The 21,285-nt window shown below is 44.0% G+C and overlaps 1 protein-coding gene across 8 annotated transcripts in view; it reads left to right on the top strand.

Moving 5' to 3' along the window:
- Positions 1–15,505, top strand: part of eya4 (EYA transcriptional coactivator and phosphatase 4) — a 467,229-nt gene extending 451,724 nt beyond the window's left edge. For all 8 annotated transcript variants that reach the window (XM_041188541.1, XM_041188542.1, XM_041188548.1 and 5 more), the window contains one exon: positions 13,200–15,505. In XM_041188541.1, the coding sequence (XP_041044475.1) occupies positions 13,200–13,280 (81 nt within the window). In that variant the 3' untranslated portion in view covers positions 13,281–15,505. The remainder of the gene's footprint in view (positions 1–13,199) is intronic.
- Positions 15,506–21,285: the final 5,780 nt, after the last annotated feature.

The raw sequence follows: 21,285 nt of genomic DNA, 5'->3' as shown, positions 1-21,285 counted from the left end.
TGCTCTGCCATGGAGCGTCTTTATATCTGCAACAACTCACACTAAGACACTCTGATCTTGGATAAACTGATCAAGTGATGGACAGGCAGAAGCTTCGTTACCTCACCAGAGACAGGGAAAGAAAATCAGGCAATGTGTCATACCAAACCCTTGTTATATACATTCTAACAACTGGCTGTAAAGCTGAACCGGCAGATACTTAAGAGCAGACTGTTGATATTCCCTTTCGTCCCTTTCGTCTTCATGTTGTTTTGGAGTTGGGGAGAGGACTCAGGCCTCAAAAGTATTTTTTTTTAATGAAGAACATTTTTTTCTAATTAATCAACATTGAGGGCAAATCTTTTGGGGCTGCAAGTATCCCAGCCTAATTCTGCTGTTCACTCACTGATCAGTCTGGTTTAAAGTTTCAGTGTGTGACAAGGAGTTGCACTGCAGATTCCTAATTGAGGGATGATGTTGCTGGCCATGTTCCCTCAGTTAAACTCCATTCCATTTGATTTTCATTACCATCCCTGAGTCCGCATTGCCCGTGTCTGATTGACAAGATTAAGCCACTACAGCTGGAGTGTTGAAAATTCTGCAGTTTGTAAACTGTTTTTCCTTTCCTTTAACCCAAGAGGGAATTAATAAATCTTTGCATCTCCAACATTCATCCCCTCCCCTGTGAAGTCAGTCAGGATTCAGAAGCATATGCTGTGCATTTAAGTATATCTGACTCCTACAAATTTAGGGAAATATTTCAAAATCATTTAAACTCTTTCAGCCTTTCTGTAAATGCACTTATATGTTTGCTGGACTCGTCATACATTTGTGGCATATCTGAATCTTAATTTTCTAAGGGCTAAATCTCTTAACAGAAAATGGGAAAATATTTGTTTTACTCCATAACTAATAAAATTGCTGCAACATGCAACTTTGAAACATTTGGTCACCCAAATTTTGACCAGTGCACATGTGCAAAGGGGAAGCATGCAATATTAGTGCACTAGCCTCATTGGTTTATTATTGGCGAGCTGCAGGCGTCAGTCATGGTCCCTGAGACTGGTCATGGGGGGAGCAGTTAAGTCCAAGGCCAATGACTTCAGTTTTAATCTGGGAACAGGAGGAGAACTATTTTGTACCTATCTTTGTTGTGATAGCCTCCAACAGCTTTCAAAACAGAGACCTCTGGAGAGCAGGAGGTCAATGGGCAAATGTTCATGTAGCTAGAATCATACCTGACACACAGATTGTCATGGTTGTCAGCGGCTGCTTATCCCAACCCAAGGACATCACTAACTGTCCTTAATCCAACCATCTTCAGCTGCTTCACTAATTAACCTTTCTTTGTCATAAGGTCATGAAATAGGTTATTCACTGATGATTCTATAGTTTTCAGCTTCATTCACAAATTATGCTAATAATGAAGCATTGCAACCCGCAGCAAGGTTGCATGGCAGCTAGAGTTGGGTTGACAAGTGACACTTGGCATTCATGTCACGTTGGTGAACATCATGCCACAGAAATGCTAGTCAATGACCATTATCACGACTCACTAGGAATTACACTGTAATATCAAGCTCCACTGTTCCCCGAGCTGTAACAAATGTGAAAAAGTTTGACCAAACCACCAGACTGCCCCAATTTTACTTAAGTTAACAGAATATGAGCACCAGGTTTGTAAATTTAATAAGTAAATAACTTTATTGAACAAATTGTCTTTAACTAGTGGCAAAAGAAAGAAATATTAACTGCTAACTTCTAACATAACTTAAAGTCTACCCCTTCTTAAGTCCCTTTACACAGACCACACATACACACATAAGACACATTAGACACACACACCATGGATTTTAAGGGTGAGATAAAACAGTTCAATAGCACCAATCCGGAGTACAGGATTAGATGAGTTGATTTTGATTGTTGTTTACCAAATTCCTTGCAGTTTTTTGTTGATGACATGAGATGGTCTCCCAGCACTTTCAATCTGTGGTTTACTAGTTGAAAAACTTGCTTTTCATTGTATCTACTGGTGATTTTTCCCCTTTTCCTCTTAACAGAGGTTTTCTGAGGAAGCTGGTTACAGATATGCGAGGAATAGCCAGCTAGCTACTATGGCAGAATTACTGGAATCTTATTAACACAGGAGAGAAAGGTTGAAAGAGGTCTTCCCTCTTTGCAGCTAAAAGCTGTACTGCCTATAATGTTACCACACACAACCTTGGTCATCTGGTCAGGAGCCAATTAAAATGCTGTCAATAGAGAGCACCATCCTGTACTGTTATGGCACATTCTGTTCCAGAATAGCAGCATTGTAGATATTCCTCATCCTATTCCAGTGAACATGTCTTTTACTGCAGCCATGGTAGTTTTTAAAGCCACAATCCAAGAAAAATAAAAATAGATTCTTTACATAATCTCCAATAATGACATTCAATGGCATTACCATCATTGAACCCCCAACATCAACATCCTGGGGGCCATCATTGACCAAAATCTTAACTGGACAGCCACATAAATGCTGTGGCTACAGGAGCAGATCAGAAACGTAGTATTCTGTGGCGAATAACTCACAACCTGACTTTCCAAAGCCTTTCCACGACGTACAAGGCACAAGTCAGGAATGTGATGGAATACTTTCCACTGGCTTGAATGGGTGCAGCTCCAACAACACTCAAGAAGTTTGACATCATTAAAGCAGCCCATTTGATTGGGATCCCATCCACCACCTTAAATATTCACTCTCTCTGCCATTGTGACTGCAATGTGTACCATCTACAAGCTGCATTGCAGCAACTCTAACTCTTCACCTACCCAACACCCCCCCCCCCCTCTTTGCTCTGCACCATTCCCCCAACTATGGCTCCAGAATGCATTATCTGCAGGTTGTATCTACATGATGCACTAAAGCAACACAGTAAGGTTACTGGTTAGTTTGATAGTATCTCTCAGCCCTCTGATTGCTACCGCAGAAGGAGAAGAGCAGCAATATCCAGGAACAACAGTAGCTTTAAGTTCCCTTCAAGTCACACTCCCATCTTGACTTGGATATAAAGTGTGATTCCTTTACTGTCAGTGGGTCAAATTGAAAGAATTTCAGACTGAACTCCAGGGCATGTAGGGACGGGTAATATGAAAATATAAAATCAACAGACTGGAAAAGGCCACCTAGTTCATCAAGCCTACTTCACACAACAACAATGTCTGGAGCATCACAATTAAGCACCAATGCCTGCCAACATTTGCACCTAGCAACACACATACCCAAGCACCCAGCACCAGTCATGTAATCTCGTGGGAGAGAAAAAAATGGAATAAAGACCTATAAGGGAAAAACATTTTTAAATTTCCTTTCCTAGCCCTTTAGATAACTGAAACTAATTAAAGAGACCACATAAACAGTAAATTTAGCACCATTTATAAGATGTGATCCTCATCCCAATTAGAAACTAGTCCTAAAGACATGCAGAGATTCTACACTCAGCACAAGTGAGGAACTTGTTCTGTCTACTATCCTTCGGGAAAGGAAGGACCACCTAACATTTAACTTCGCACTATCCTTACATGCTTATACACATGTCCTTTGGTTTTCCCCAGCCTAAATAGTTTAAATAGCCACAATAGAAACACAATCAAGCAATTTTCAACATCCCTATCAAATCATCCCGAAGCCTGAATATTTCTAAAGGAAAGAGCCTCTCAAGCCTTTCTGAATAATCATGTTTTTTAAAGCTGGGGGTCATCCTCATGGCACTACTTCAGATTTTTCCCAAAGTTTCTATATCTCCCACCATGAAGAAACCAAAAACCAAAGTAATATTCCAAATGTAGCCTAATCAGGGACTTGTACAAGGCGGTGTGCTTTGTTTTATATTGAATAGTTCTATTTATGCAACCTAATACCCTGTCTGCTTTGGCTACAGCTTCTTGGCATTGGTCATGAATTTTTAAAGAACTATGGCGGCCCCTTTCCATCTAAACTAACTTTAAACAGATTCTGCATAGAGTTTAAGTACACTGTGCATAGAATGTTAGCAAACTCAGTATTGATCCTATGCAAGTGCATTGAGATTTGCTTGCAGAATTACTTTCTGCTGTGCAGTCCTGACACTCATTCAAATTTTAGTTCTGTCTGTAAAACAGAGGGCATAAACATCCGCTCTTAACAAAGAAACTTGTATTTTCATAGCACTTTTTACATCCCCAGAACATCCCAATGCATTTCACATCCAATTAATAAAACTGGATTAGGTGGTATTGGTTAAGGGATGCTAGCCATAATTACAGAATCATAGAATAATGCTTCTACCATCTCTTTCAATGAGTTATCTAATTAGTCCCCCGCCCCTGCTCTTTTCCATAGTTCTGTAATTCTTTTTTCCTTCAAGCATTTATCCAATTGCATTTTGGAAGTTACAGACTTCCTTCATCCCACTATTGACGACTATGCCTTCATCTGTTTAGATGCAAAGCTCTAACAGTTGCCACCCTAAACACCTGCCTTTAAGATGCTCCTTAAAACTTCTCCATTTCTCCAAACATTTGATCACCTGCCTTAATATCTCTTTATGTGGCTCAGTGTCAAATTTTGTGTGATCAGACTCCTGTGAAATGCCTTGGGATGTTTTACATGCAAGTTGCTGTTATTGTTTTGGATTGCAATACTACCTACACAGTGAGATCTTACCAAGTTTCCAATGTGTAGCCAGTAAGCTTTCTGGCACAATCCCAGTGATAGTGCAACAGGAATTCAGCAGGAAACCTCAGATTTAAGATAAATTGGGCATGAAATTCAGTCACTTGGTGCCACTTCTAGTGGTGCTATGCTAACATTCCTCCATGTTTGTAGCAGCGGGGATGCTGCTGGTTGGTTCCCAAGTGACATCCGACAACTGGAATTGTGAACACAGATGTATCCCCTGCATGCGCCCTAAGAAGGGATAGATCACGATACCACAGACGTCAATGGCCTGATGCAAAGGAGAAATAGTGCAATTGGCCAACTTCTGTGCAGGGATTGCCTTCCTTATTCACGCCTGAAAGCATAAGTGTTGGCAGGTATGATGGGTCCTGTTCCGGGGCTACTTAAAGGGCCTCTCAGTAAGTTGCAGCTGAGATGCTTTTGACTTATTTGTGCTCAGGCACAAATGTTGGTAGAAGCTCGCTGATGAGTTGCTGGAGAAGTTTGAAGGTTGCCACTGGCCACAGAAAGACTGAGAGAATTAGATATTCTCACATAAATATGGGGGCAGTAGTTGCAGTGCCGCTTGTTCTGCAGCAAGAGCAGGACAGGCAAAGGAGGAGGCAGAGGAGGGAAGAGAAGGAACGCTTTCCGTAGAATGCCCTAGCCTAAGAGGGTGTTCCAGGAGCACCACTCCTACCTTGGGATCAGTTAGGAACAGTGCCTTAGGAGCTTGGCTTAACTAAGGGCACAGTGACAAAATTGTGTCACGACTTTACAATGACCTGCAGTGTCAAACCAGGGTGAGGACTGACCTCCCAGTGCCGCTAAAGATCACCATTGCCCTTCCTTCACAGCCAGTTTCTCCCAGAGGGCAGCTGACAACATTAGCAACGTTTCACTATTCGGCATCCATGGAAGTATCAGAGAGGTGACAGAGGAGCTCTACAGGAGGAGAGAAAGCTTCAACCTTGCCTCCCTGAGGAGGGAAGACCAGGGTGAGAGGGTACATGAGTTTTCCAGGATAGCAGGCTGCCTAATTGTCAAGAGTGACATCGAACGTGCATGTGGCTTTGCAGGCCCCTGCATGTCAACAAGGAACGATATTACAACCACAAGAGCTACCACTCAGCACGTGCAATTGGTATGGTGAATGCCCACTATCCTGCTTTTATCCTGCAGCAGTTTGCATTAGCTACTGTTTTTGGGCCTTCAAGGCAATCAACAGGATGGCTGCTTCGAGATAAGGTAAACTCCCTTCGCACATGGCACATTGACCCTCTTCCATCATCTCACTATGTAAGTCAGAGGACCTTCACCAGGAGCCATGGAGTCACACATAACACCTTGGAGCAAGCCACCAGTTCCCTGCAGCAGAGATATCACTGTCTAGATCACTCAGGAGGAATCTTAGCAATACACGATCGAGAGGGTTTCCAAGTTTGTGGTGTCTGCTGTTTCCACCACAACAAAGCAATGAGAGCTCAGCCATCTCCTTTAGGGATCTGGAGACCACCACCACAGGGGGAGGAAGAGGAGAGGGATTGGAAAAAGAGGGAAGACCAGCTGCATCTGGATGATCAAGAGGGACCACATAGTGAGGCTTGACTTGAGTTGAACGGAAAATCTTCATCCCAGCATGGACACATCATTGCCTTACAATACGTCCATTTCAGACTACTCATGACAAATTCCCCTTGACTTACATTACATAGTAAAGGTCAACAGCAAAAATCTACACATACAACCTTATCCAGCAATATATAACTATTACCAAAGAAAATAATTACTCACCCTTAGTGCCTTTTTGGTGAATGCCCTTGCCTGGCCTGGTACTCCTATGCTACCTCATATTTTTTTCATTTTTTTTTCATTATTCACGGGATGTGGGCTCCACTGGCTGAGCCAGGATTTATTCTCCATCCTGAGTTGCCCTTGAGAAGGTGGTGGTGAGCGGCCTTCTTGAATCACTGCAATTCATAAGGTGTAGGTACACCCACCATGCTGTTAGGAAGGGAGTTCTAGGATTTTGACCCAGCGACATTGAAGGAACAGCAATATATTTCCAAGTCAGGATGGTGAGTGATTTGGAGGGGAACTTACAGGTGGTGGTTTTCCCATCTGTCTGCTGCCCTTGTCCTTCTAGAGTGGTCATAGGTTTGGAAGGCACTGTCTAAGGAGCCTTGGTGAATTCCTGCAGTGCATATTATAGATGGTATACACTGCTGCTACTGTGCGTCAGTGGTGGATGGAGTGAATGTTTGTGTATGTGGTGCTAATCAAGCGGGCTGCTTTGTCCTGGACGGTGTCAAGCTTCTTGAGTGTTGTTATCATGGCTCTCATCCAGGCAAGTGGAGAGGATTCCATCACACTCCTGACTTGTGTCTTGTAGATGGTGGACAGGCTTTGGGGAGTCAGAAGTTGAGTTACTCATTGCAGGCTTCCTAGCCTCTGACCTGCATTTGTAGCTACAGTATTTATATGGCTAGTTCAGTTCAGTTTCTGGTCAATGGTAACCCCAGGATGTTGATAATGGGGGATTCAGTGATGGTAATGCCATTAAACATCAAGGGCTAATGGTTATATTCTCTCTTGTTTGAGATGGTCATTGCCTGGCACTTGTGTGACATGAATGTTACTTGCCACTTGTCAACCCAAGCCTGGATATTGTCCAGGTCTTGCTGCATTTGGGCATGGACTGCCTCAGCATCTGAGGTGTCATGAATGGTGCTGAACATTGTGCAATCATCAGCAAACATCCCCACTTCTGACCTTATGATGGAAGGAAGGTCATTGATGAAGAAGATGGTTGGGCTGAGGACACTACCCTGAGGAACTCCTGCAGTGCAGTGATGTCCTGGAGCTGAGATGACTGACCTCCAACAACCACAACCATCTCCCTTTTATACTAGGCATGACTCCAACCAGTGGAGGGTTTTCCTCCTGATTTCCATTGACTCCAGTTTTGCTAAGGTTCCTTAATGCCACACTCAGTCAAAAGCAGCCTGGATGTCAAGGGCAGTCATTCTCACCTCACCTCAGGAGTTCAGCTCATTTGTCCATGTTTGAAGCAACGCTATAATGAGGTCAGGAGCTGAATGGCCCTGGCAGAACCCAAACTGGGCATCAGTGAACAGGTTATTGCTAAGCAAGTGCCACTTGATAGCACTGTTGATGACCCCTTCCTTTACTGATGATGGAGAGTATCCTGATGGGGCGATAATTGGCCAGTTTGGATTTGTCCTGCTTTGTGCACAGGACATACCTGGGCAATTTTCCACATTGACAGGTAGATGCCAGTATTGTAGCTGTACTGGAACACCTTGGCTAGGGACACGGCCAGTTCTGGAGCACAAGTCTTCAGTACTATTGCCAGAATATTGGCAGGGCCCATAGCCTTTGCAGTATCCAGTGCCTTCACCCTTCTTGATATCATGTGGAGTGAATTGAATTGGTTGAATACCAGCATCTGTGTTGCTGGGTACCTACAGAAGAGGCCAAAATGGATCATCCACTTGGCATTTCTGGCTGAAGATTGTAGCAAATGCTTCAGCATTGTCTTTTGCACTGATGTGCTGGGTTCTGCCACCATTGAGGATGGGGATATTTGTGGAGCCTCTTCCTCCAGTGAATTGTATAATTGTCCACCATCACTCATGACTAGATGTGGCAGGACTGCAGAGCTTAGATCTGATCTGTTGGTTATGGGATCGCTTAGCTCTGCCTATCACTTGCTACTTATGCTATTTGGCACACACAGCTTCACCTGGTTGTCACCTCATTTTTAGGTATGCCTGGTGCTGCACCTGGTATGCCTTCCTGAGCTCTTCATTGCACCAGGGTTGATCCCCTGGCTTGATGGTAATGGTAGAGTGGGGGATATGCCGGGCCATGAGGTTACAGATTGTGTTCGAGTACAGTTCTGCTGCTGCTGATGGCCCACAGCACCTCATGAATGCCCAGTCTTGAATTGCTAGATCTGTTTGAAATCTATCGCATTTAACACAGTGGTAGTTCCACACAACACGATGGAGGGTATCCTCAAAGTGAAAGCGGGACTTTGTCTGCGCAATGATTGTGCGGTGGTCACTCTAACCGATTCTGTCATGGATAGATGCATCTGCAGAAGGCAAATTGTTGAGGATGAGACCAAGTATGTTTTTCCCTCTTGTTGGTTCCCTCACCACCTGCCACAGACCCACTCTAGCAGCTTTGCCGTTCAGGACTCTGCCAGCTCGGTCACTAGTGGTGCTACCGAGCCACCCTTGGTGATGGACATTAAAGTCCCCCACCCAGAGTACATTCTAAGCCCTTGTCACCCTCAGTGCTTCCTACAAGTGGTGTTTTGTATGGAGGAACACTGATTCATCAGCTGAGGGAAGGTGGTATTTGGCAATCAGCAGGAAGTTTCCTTACCCATGTTTGACCTGAGGCCACGAGAGTTCATGGGGTCAGGAGTCGATGTTGATGACTCCCAGGGCAACTCCTTCCCAACAGTGCTGCCACATCTTCTGGGTCCGTCCTGCCGGTGGGACAGGACATACCCAGGGATGGTGATGGTGGTATCTGGGACATTATCTGTAAGATATGATGCTGTGAGGATGACTATGTCAGGCTGTTGCTTGACTAGTCTGTGAGACAGCTGTCCCAATTAGCCACTAGATGTTAGTAAGGAGGACTTTGCTGGGTCAACAGGGCTGAGTTTGCCCTTGTCATTTCAGGTGTCTAGGTCGATGCCGGATGGTCCGTCTGATTTCATTCCTTTTTTGCAACATATAGCTGTTTGTTACAACTGAGTGGCTGCTAGGCCATTTCAGAAGTCATTTAAGAGACAACATTTCAGTGGGTCTGGAGTCACATGTAGGCCAGACCAGCTAAGGACTGCAGATTTCATAGAAACATGGAAACATAGAAAATAGGAGCAGGAGTAGGCCATTCAGCCCTTCGAGACTGCTCCACTATTCATTATGATCATGGCTGATCATCCAACTCAATAGCCTGCTCCCGCTTTCCCCCCATATCCTTTGATCCCTTTCGCCCCCAAAAGCTATACCTAACTCCTTCTTGAAAACATACAATGTTTTGGTCTCAACTACTTTCTGTGGTAGCGAATTCCACAGGCTCACCACTCTCTGGGTGAGGAAATTTCTCCTCATCTCAGTCCTAAATGGTCTGCCCCGTATCCTCAGACTGTGACCCCTAGTTCTGGACTCCCCCATCTCAGGAACATCCTTCCTGCATCTTCCCTAAAGGGCATTAGTGAACCAGATGGGTTTTTACAAAAATCGACAATGGTTTCATGGTCATCATTAGACTTTTAATTCCAGATTTTATTGAATTCAAAATCTACCATCTGCCATGGCAGGACCTGGGTCCCCAGAGTATTACCCTGGGTCTCTGGATTACTAGCCTAGTTTCTACTCGTCTACTGGAGCACATAATACAGGACTGCTGTGAGTGCTTTGTCAAGCACTGCAATCTGCATCCATGATGCCTGCAGTCAGGTATCTCATGACCTCTATTTGCACTTCCAAAACACCGATACATCAGCAGAGCTCTGCCTGTGTTGCAGTGGAAGCTGAGACAGAAAGAAAAAGAAAAGACATGCATTTATATAGCACTTTACATGATCACTAGACACTTCAAAGCACATTGCAGCCAATGAAATACGTTTGAACTGTAGTCATCTTTGTAATGTAGGAATTTCATCATAGTTCAGTGAAGCAGTGCTGTCATGGAATTGGCCACCTCTTCCACAGTGAAATGGATGGGCTCCAAGCTCTGTGTGACGTCCTGTGCCAAACTGGACTCAGGCTTCTCCATTCTCCTAGCCAGTGGCTGCAGACTATCTGGCAGGCCTGCCAATGCACCAGGCATCATGGTGTGCATGTTCATCAGTGTTCTCCTGAAGTCTAACCAATAAAGTCCTCACATGAGTCCCATAAAGCAAAACTGGTGTGTGACCTCGCCTTCTAAGGAGTTGGCACATAAGCTGACCTGCCCCCCTGGCCTGACTGCAGCCAACTCAAGTCCTGTGATTCAACACATGCTGATTCCAGTTCTGTATTAGCTTCTAAGGAATGAAATGGTGCCAATATCTGAGCTGGTGGCTGCAAGTGTTAGGTTGAGTGACAGTGTTTCTTTTTTAAGGTTATCTCCCTCCTGTTGCCTGTCGACCTGCTTCTGGTAGAGATGAGCAGCCAGCCATTCCTGGCTATCTGAAAGCACAAAATGAGGGGAATGGAGAGGTCAGGAAGGTTGAGGGTGGGGAGAAAATATGGAGGTCTACAGTCACTCCATCTGCAGTTTCCTTCTCATGGCACCTTTCAGGATGAGGTGAAATAGAGAAGGTGCAAAAGGCAGCAAATTACCTTCATCCAGGATGGCAGGTGCTGCGTCAGACGTCACTAGTTCCATAGCGACGCTGCTGTCAGTCATTCAAAGAATCATCTCCTAGAGGAAGTGAAGGGATGTATTCATCATGGTCCCCCTTCAGACCTCTGGCTTTCTCTCCTTATGTGTGCCACCTTCTACTGCAAGAGAAAGGGCAGAATGGCATTGAGAGGCATGTGCACAGCTGGCATGCTTTGAAGATATATGCGTGTGGTGAGGTGTAGTGTCAGGATATGAGGAGTGAGTCTTGAATGTCAGGGTGTGGTGCTAAGTTAGTCATACGAATGTGGTCCATTGAGCAATGTGAGGGGTGTGATGGGTGTGAAATATGGGGCAAGATTTTTCGCTGAGCAGGCGGGCACAAACCTGACCCACTCGAGCGTAAAATGACGCATGATGACATTAGGCAAGTGTCCTGATGTCATCGCGCACTCGCGCAATATTTCGTTTGGCGGGCATGCACGAGAGTTGGCAGTGCACCCGCTGACAACTAAATGGCCTATTAAAGCCATTAAAGTCCCAATTAAATGTTATTTTTCGCTGCCCGTCTAACCTTATGGCTGGCAGGCAGGAGAAAAAGCCAAGCAGCCTTTGCGCTTTTTAGGAAACCTCATCCACGGGCCAGGTGAGGTTTCCAACAGCAATCAAAAATAAAATATAAATGTTTTCATTTCATTAAGAACATGTCCCTGCTCATATGACAGAGTCACATGAGGGGACATGTTTTTTAACCATTTAAAATTGTTTATTTTTAATTCTTAAACTCTTCATCTCCCTGAGGCAGCCTCAGGGACCTTTTTCCAGTGCGCACCCACGTGCGCATGCGTGAAACTGCGTGCTCGCCCTCCTCCCCTGTCCCACACAGGCAGGCACTGGGTGGGCCTTAATTGGCCCACCAGCATGAAATCATGGTCCGGCCCCGAATGCAGACGGCAGGCAGTAAGCTTTCTGACTCTGCCCACCCATCCCCGCCGAGCCCGCCCGATGAGGGAAAAATCCTGGCCATGACATACAAAAGCATTCACTCACCTTGACCACCCAAATTATTTTATTAAACTTCTTTTGGCAGTGCTGTCATGCCCCTGGTGCCACATGCTGGGCATTGACTACCATTGCAACATGTTCCTACTCCCTTCTCAAGGTCACCGTGGATGGCTTCTTGCTCTCCTGCAGAAACATGACCTCCTTCCTGGATTCAGCCACCTGGCAGAGTGTATCCAGGGTGGCGTTGCTAATGTAGGAGCCCCTTCCTTTCTTGCAATGACATAGCTTTTCTTTGAGTATCCAAAACCAATTATCCAACCACCTGCAGCGCATTTCCACAAATTCCTTTTTATAGGGACTGCTTTTGGAGGCTGCCTGGAACACATGCTGTCTGCTACCCAGCCCTTGGGAGTGTGCAGAGGCGATCTGTACCAATATGGACACTGGGGGCCAAACCTTTCAGTGCCACAATCATGGAAATGAGTTGAATAGACAAATTTTATGTCTTATCCACCCAGTTTCCAATTGAAATGGGCATGTCAGGAACCACAGACCCACAGCTGAAAATCATGGCAATTAAATTTCACAACCACAGGGTCCCAACCAAGATACCGAGGGCCCAATTCTAACTCTTTAAGTGAATGGGTTTTGAGTGAGCTAAAATTGGGCCCCAGCAAGTTTCTAAGCAGACCTATTTGGAACAGAAAGTTTATCCGCCCCAAACATCGTAATTTCTTTGGCCTCAGCCTCAGTTCACCCAGCAGGCAGTGCACCTGGAGAAACACCTATCCACTGTCTTTGGGTTCCACCTGAGGATCCAGGCTTGTGTTGGGCTGGACTTCAAGGAAATTTGCTTACTCTCCTATCTGATCAGCCCCCTTTTCAAGGAGGCCCATAACCTCTGTAAAAACTGCTTTGCAGGCTGGAGCTGTAGCAAAGGCAACAAGCGATCAGCCATCTGTGCTTCTCCAATGCCCCCTCCCTTGATGCATGAAACATCATGGTTATCAGTAGCCAAAATAAGCTCTCAACGTACTCTCATTTCATTTACATGAAATGAAACATTTTGAAAATGTAGAATACAAATTTATCAACATGCTCTTAATATTGGTTTAATGATTATTAATGCTGATGTTTTTATTTTGCTTTCTAATTCATCTAGCACAATATGCCATTCTGGAGGATATCAAGCCACTCTGACCTGTTGGCTTTGAATCAAGCACTGGAACTGGAATACTTGTAGCTGCCTTGTGCAGCACAGCCAGAGAGACAAAGTTAACAACATACATAAGAGAATATGAAGTTACCCTCTGTGATCTGCAGCACCTCTGGCTTCCACATTTGTCTTAAGAAATGAAGAGATATGATTTGTCATGTGAGGCTATTGTGAATTCAAACTGCTGAACAGTGACTGGTACATTAAACCTCTGCATAAGGAACTATGTTGGTCTTAGGAAATATTGTTCATTATAGATAAAGTGCAAGTTGTGTGTATTTTACAACTCTTCAAGTGATTATACAATGCCCAGGATGCTTGAACAGCTTTTACAACGAACTAGTTCTTTTAAGAAACATGAAGCTGCTACCAACGCATCCGGCATGAAGTTGTTCAACGGCATTCCTTGCCATTGGATGTTCTCAATAATGCAGTGTTTTAGCAAACTTTAGTCTGCTTATCCAAGCTGAACCTGCATTAGAAGTGCACTGGGCTACATTGACAATCACATCTAGACCTGCAGTTTGTGTAACTTAGTTACTGTGAGAGCTTGCTCTAAGTTAGCAGCTGTATTCAAAACGTAATGCTTTTATGGGGATAGTCACTTTTTGTAAAGCTTGACAAGGAGAATATACATAAACGATGTGCTGTGCCTTAAAATAAGACAGTGTTGGTGTGTTACAATGTAACTTTTGTTTCACAAATGTATAGATAAATTCTTTGTGATGATTAATTTTTTGAAATGACCAAATTATTAAAAGAATCAGAAGTAAAAAGAATTCTGCGTTGTGTAAGCAGAGAAGAATTGTTCCAAACTGTTGGTCTAAACAGGAAATTAAAAATTGGGAGAGTTTTTGTGTTTTTACTTGGACTTTTAGTGTTTAATTGTAAATTACAATCCTTAATGATATCCAGGAGAAACGTTTTAATTTAAACTGTGAGGTAATCTATTTTAGTCGTTAAGAAACAGCTTGACACTTTTTGATATTATGCTAGTCTTTACCATTTTTGGGAAGTTTCTAAAAGAACTTTTGGTTTGGGCACTTATTTGATTTCATGCTAGTTTATATTTTCTTTCAACCTGAAAATTATAATACCCCAACCTCACTGACTTCATATAAGCTTTATCCCAATCCACTCCCTCCTGCCTCCCCTCTCCCCATTTGATATATCTATGAATAAAAGGGGATGTGTGGATAAGGATTTTGAACAAGTTTAAGGGCTTATTGCATCTTGAGAAGGGTCCAGTCTTCATTGACAGATTCATTCTACAAATAACTTAAAGTGAAAAGCTATCCAACTTCTCAGCCCAAAGTTACAATTTTCTCTCTAAGCCAGTATTGCAATTTATATTGTACAATAAACCATTCAAATTCATTTTAATAACTTGTTCAAAGGACAGAGACCATAAAATAAAGTTGATATTAAAAGCCTTTAAACTAAGTTCCTCCTAATAAATGCAATTGTGCATTATATATTTTTACAGCATATTGGCAGGCACAAAAAAATCTTAAAGATAGCACAAGCATTAATTCAAGTAGGATTGCATTATCACATACCAAAACTTAATTTTCCAATGAACTACTTTTCTAAGAATATAAATGTTGCTTAAACTGCAGCTCAATTTCAGTTTTGTTAAATCTCCCAATTACTATTTTATTAACTTCTATATTTAATGCCATGTGCTATCAACAACTTCACTGTGTAGCATGGGCGTATCCTTTAGTCTTTAATCTGGTTCTGTCTGTTTATAAGGAAACCTCAGCACAGATCCAAGAGTTAAAGTAACATCATTTTGATATCTCCATCTCATCTCCCCTCCCTTCCTGCCTGCCTGAAAAAATAGAAAGGCAATCTGTATATAACAGATTAGTTAATCTGCCAATATGCTGTAAGTAAAATTTGTCTTCAGCTCTGTGTGTGATTTACTAAATGAGATATTCAGACGATGCACAAAACATTGATACACCACTCTGATTTGTTAAACTTTGTTCCTGCAGATTCTAGTATTGGGGCTATAGAATAATAAGTATTGGCCACTCAGCAACATTTTAGTGGTAACAGTATACTGTTTATGTTTTTTTTTATTTATTTTGATTGTGCTTTTTGAACATTAAAATCAACTCTTGTGGAAATTTAAATGGTCCTGGGTTTCTTTGTAATATATTTAGTGTGAATTATCTGAAAATACATGTACAGAAACAGTCTTGATATTTCTGTGTTTCAGAATGAATAAAACAAACTAATTTCAATGATTAAGACAGTCTCAGTTTTTGGGACACATGAATGCCTGTTTCATGAGGTAATTATTGTCATAATATACTATACAATAGCATACCACTGTCACTTGCACTTACATTGTGCCTTTAACACAGGGATATGCTAAAGGTGTTTCACAAAAAGATTGGACACCAAGCAAGAGTTGGGGGTAGAATTAGAGAAGGTAAACAGAGGTAAATTTTCAGGATTGGGAGGATTATAGGAAGGAATTTCACAGTACAGGGACATGATGGAGGATAAGATATGAAACAGCCAATAGAGTTTTGGATGTGTAGAAGTTAACAACCCTGTAAGAGCAGGAATTTCTCCTCATCTCAGTCTTAAATGGAAATCCCCTCATTTTTAAACCATGTCCATTAGATATTGACTCCCCCACGAGAGGAAACATCCTCTTAACATCCACACTGTCAAGTCCCCTCAGGATCTTAGATGTTTTAATAAGATCACCTCTTATTCCTTAAAACTCCAATGAATACAGACCCAATCTTTCCGCATAAGATAACCCATTCATCCCATGAATCAGTCAAGTGAACCTTCTCTAAACTTTTCTAGTGCAATTAGGAGACCAAAACTGTACACAATACTCAAGATGAGGTTTCACTGATACAGCTGTTGCAACACTTCAATACTTTTATACTCCATTCCCTTGAAATAAACACCAACATTCCATATGCCTTTTTGTGATTCATGTGCCAGGACACACACATCCCTCTGTACCGCAGAGTTCTGCAATCTCTCTCTATTTAAATAATATACTGATTTTCTGTTCTTCCTGCCAAAGTGGACCATCTCACATTTTCCCACATTGTACTCCATCTGCCAGATTTCTGACCACTCACTTAAACTATCTAAATCCCTTTGTGGACTCTTTGTCATCTTGACAACTCACTCTTCTACTTATCTTTGTGTCATCAGCAAATTTAGCTACCATACATTAGTACCTTCATCCAAGATATAGATTGTAAATATTGAGGCTCCAGCACTGATCCCTGTGGCACGCCACTATTTATAGCTTGTCAACCTGAAAATGACCCATTTATCCCTACTCTCTGCTTCCTGTTAGCTAACCAATCCTCTATCCATGCTGATATGTTACCCCCTACACCATGAGCTCTTATTTTGAATAGACACCTTTGAGGTGGCATTTTATCAAATGCCTTTTAGAAATCCAAGTATACCACATCTACATTTTTAGCTTGCTTCTTACACCCTCAAAGAATTTTAATAAATTAGTCAAACAAGATTTCCCTTTCACAAAACCATATTGAATCTGCCTGATTGTATTATGATTTTCTAAATGCCTGACTATTACTTCTTTAATAATAGATTCTAGCTTTTTCCCAATGAGAGACGTTAGACTCACTGGGTTATAGTTTCCTGCCTTCTGTCTCCCTCCTTTCTTGAATAGAATCTTGACTAACAGAACTATCCTACCACCATTGACTAACTTGCTGTCCTTCCAAAATTTCAAATACCCTTGAATATTTAGGTCCCAACCCTGGTCACCTTGCAACCATGTCTCTGAAATGCCAATCCTGTCATACATATTTATTTCTATTTGTACTATCAATGCATCCATTGTGTTATGAATGCTGTGTATACTCAGACTCAGAGCCTTCAATTCTGTTATTTTACCATTCTTGCTAACTCTGGTCTTTTCTGCTGTTGCCCTCTGAAGTTTGTATGCTCTGTCCCCTCCTGCTACACTTTGGTTATCATTACCCATAATGCTGCCATGCTCCATTAACTTGTACTTTCTCTTTAATTCACCATATCTCACCTCATGTGATCCCTCCCCCGATGCTCCCCTCCCCCCACTATTGGGTTTAAAGCCCTCTCTACTGCCCTAGATATTATGACTCACCAGAAATCTGGTCCAAGCATGATTTAGATGAAGGCTACCCCAATGGTACAGCTCCCTCTTTCCCCAATATTGATGCTAGTGCCCCCGAATCAAAACCCATTCCTCCCACACCACACTACCCTGAGGAATATCGCTGCAGGAATTCCTTAGGCTAGTGTCCTAGGCCCAACCATCTTCCCTTCAGTTATTTCAGCAATGACCTTTCTTTCATCATAAGAGTGGGGATGTTCGCGGATGATTACACAATGTTCAGCATCAGTCACAGCTCCTCAAATACTGAAGCCATCTGTGTCCATATGCAGCATGATCTGGACAATATTCAGGCTTGGGCTGAAAAGTGGCAAGCAGCATTCATGCCACACAAGTGCCAGACAATGACCAACCCAACAAGAGAGAATCCAACCATCTCCAACCATTGCTGAAACCCACACTAGCAACATCCTTGGGGTTACCATTGACCAGAAACTGAACTGGACCATCCATATAAATACTGTGGCTGCAAGAGCAGATCAGAGGCTGGGAATTCTATGGAGAGTAACTCACCCCTTGACTTCCCAAAGCCTGTCCACCATCTACAAGGCACAAGTCAGGAGTGTGATGGAATGCTATCCACTGGATGAGTGTAGCTCCCACAACGCTCAAGAAACTTGATACTATCCAGGATAAAGCAACCTGCTTGACTGACACTCCATCCACCACCTTCAACATTAACTACCCCTACCACTGACACACAGTAGCATCTGTGTACCATCTACAAAGTGCACTGCAGCAACTTGGCAAGGTTCCTTCGACTGCACCTTCCAAACCCATGACCTCTACTACTTGGTAGGACAAGGGCAGCAGACACATGGGAACAGCACCACCTGCAAGTTCCCCACCAAGTCACTCACCATCCTGATTTGTAACAATATTGCTGTTCCTTCACTATGGCTAGATTGAAATCCTGGAACTCCCTATAACAGCCCTGTGAGTGTTCCTACAGCACATCAAGTGCAGCGGTTCAAAAAGACAGAATCCCACCATGTTCTCAAGGGCAATTAGGGATGGGAAATAAATGCTGGCCTAGCCAGTGACACCCTCAACTCATGGACAAATAAAAAAAAATCTTTGATCCATGCATACAACTCACTAATCTTATTCACCCTAAACCAATTAGCTCATTACTCAGGTAATAATCCAGAGATTATTACCTTTGTGCTTCTGCTTTTTAATTTAGCCACTAGCTGCTCATAATCCCAAAGCAGAACCTCATCCCTAGTCCTATCTATGTTATTGGTACCATGACAACTGAATCCTCTGCCCTCCCACTGTAAGTTCCTCTCCAATCCTGATGAGATATCCCAAATCCTGGCACACAGCAGACAACATAGCCGGATTCACACTCGGCTGCAAAGAACTGTGTCTATTCCCCTATACTATCCCCTACTACACTTCATTCACATTTACTCCCCCTACTTGAATGGCTCCTTGCACCACAGTGCCAATGTCAGTTCACTCATTCACCCTGCAGCTCCTGCTTCCGTCCATACAAGCTGCAGGAATGTTGAACCAGTTGGACAAAAAAGAGAAAATACTCACCAACCAATCACTGACCTGCTTCCCTTTGATGTCACCCCTCTGATTCTTTTCTTTCCAAACAGGGGTTCAGAACCCACAGACTGATTACTGGCTCTTTCTAATAAACCCCACTCTGCTGCCGCCCTTCACCCCTGCTCAGGAAGTGAAGTCTCGCACTCTCCGGTGCTCTTTTGTACCCCGCTCTGTTGTTGCCCTTTCCTGCCGTTCACCAAGTTACCTGAGTTTGAATCAGAAGTAGCCAATGCTATGGGGATGGAAATGGATAGCATTGGATGGATTGGATTTGAAGCATAACTCAGCCCCAAAACCAGACACTGAGGTTCCTCACTGTCAGGTTCAAACTGAGTAAGCACTCAGAAAAGGAGCTAAGGTGCAGAATTATAGGTTTTGGCAAACCTGTCTAATGCCGGTAACTCATTATTATAAGCTCTTGAAGAGACATATGGCAGAATTTTATGGCTGACATGCGGGTGGTGGAGCCACATGTCAGCACTTAAAATGTCGCGCGCTGATATTGGACGAGCGTCCTGACCTCAGTGTGCGGAATTGCGAGATTTAGCTCCTTTAAAGCCTACCTAATAAACTAAATCAACAAAACGAGGGATAAAGTAAACACAGCCCCTAAGTTAGGATAGCTGTAAAACCAAAGACAAAGTTTAAAGCAAACTTACAAACATCAAATCAAAATGTGATTAACAAGGTCGATAAAGCACCCCAGTCCCCACGGTGCCCACCGGGCATGAAGGGCTCGACGGTGCCGGCAGACACTGCGTGCTCCCTCTCCAGGGACACCCGGCCGCAAGCGTAGCCGCGAAAGTGGGGCATCACGATATCTAGGTAGGCAGGCGCGCTATGAAGCGTGACACGCACCCGCCATTAATGAAAGGCCTTGTTAAGGCCCTTAACTCGGCAATTGACACCAATTTTGAGGAGCCCGTGCGATCTTCGCCTCAGCGCACGGGCCCATCGGGCAGGCAGGTAACTGATTTTTTAACGAACCTCATCCATGGGCGGGATATGTGGGCTCAGAGGGGTTGTTAATGTTTTATCTGAAGTATTTAATGCAGAAAGTGTTTTAAACTTGCTTGTGCGATTGTTAGCAGTTCAGATTGATTTCCAACAGCTTTCTCTGTACTTTGAAGCTTCAGCTCAGCAGTCTGCAGACATTAATCTTTATCAGGCCTGCAGCTTTCTGGAGGCCTCCATTTAGCCTGGGTATGGGTTCTGACATCTCCACTGGAGGCAGCTCCTCTGAGGAGGAAGGGAGGGATAGAATAAGGAGGCCTCCAGGGCCACCTTTGGGAGGCCAGGCGCAGGCACAAGGGGCACAGGGCCAAGAGGTTGTCCAAGGTGGAAAGAGCTGCAGAAGACGCCACTATCCTGCTGCCAGGGTTTACAGGTGGAGGAGCAGCTACCTCAATATGACTGAGGTGCAGTGCAGAAGGAGGCTCCGTCTCTCAAGGGGGACAGTGAGCTATATCTGTCAGATGATTGGCCCTGAGATCTCCCCTAACTGTGTGGGTGGACACCCCATGCCAGCGGCTCTGAAGCTCACAGTTGCCCTCCACTTCTATACCTCTGGTTCCTTCCAGGGCTCGGTGGGTGATCTTTGCAGTGTCTCCCAATCAGCTGTACACACTTGTGTCAAGCAGGTTACAGATGCTCTGTTCAAGTGTGCATTGACCTTCATCCACTTCCGCTGCAACCAGGCAAGTCAGGCACAGCGAGCCAGAGGCTTCGCGGCCATTGCTGGCTTCCCCCATATCCAGGGTGCTTTAGACTGTACACACCTGTACAGCAGGTGAGCCCAGTGCCTTCATCAACAGGAAGGGCTTCCAGTCCATGAACGTGCAGATAGTGTGTCACCACAGAATGCAGATTCTGCAAGTTTGTGCAAGGTACAAGGTGCAGCTCCCACGACACCTACATCCTCAGACACTCCCAGGTGCCGGGGCTCTTCAGTGCTCTGGCTCGGCTGGATGGATGGCTGCTGGGTGACCAGGGCTATCCCCTCAGAAGGTGACTCATGACGCCTCTCTGCCATCCAAGAGCAGCGCTACAATTGGAGTCAGGGCACCTCAAGGGCTGTGGTGGAGAGAGCCATCGGTCTTCTCAAGATGTGCTTCCGTTGCCTGGACCGCTCAGGGACCGCACTCCAGTACCCCTCAGATCGCGTCTCTCTGATAGTGGTAGTCTGCTGCGCCCTGTACAATCTTGTGCTGGAAAGGGGGAATGTAGTTGATGATGAAGACCTTGACACAGTGGATGAGGCTGCACATGATGAATCCAGCAGTGGCTCAGAGGATGAGG

Source organism: Carcharodon carcharias, chromosome 5 (genome assembly GCF_017639515.1).
Source record: "Carcharodon carcharias isolate sCarCar2 chromosome 5, sCarCar2.pri, whole genome shotgun sequence".
Classification (NCBI taxonomy): Eukaryota; Metazoa; Chordata; class Chondrichthyes; order Lamniformes; family Lamnidae; genus Carcharodon; species Carcharodon carcharias.
This window is presented reverse-complemented; position numbering and strand designations above follow the sequence as displayed.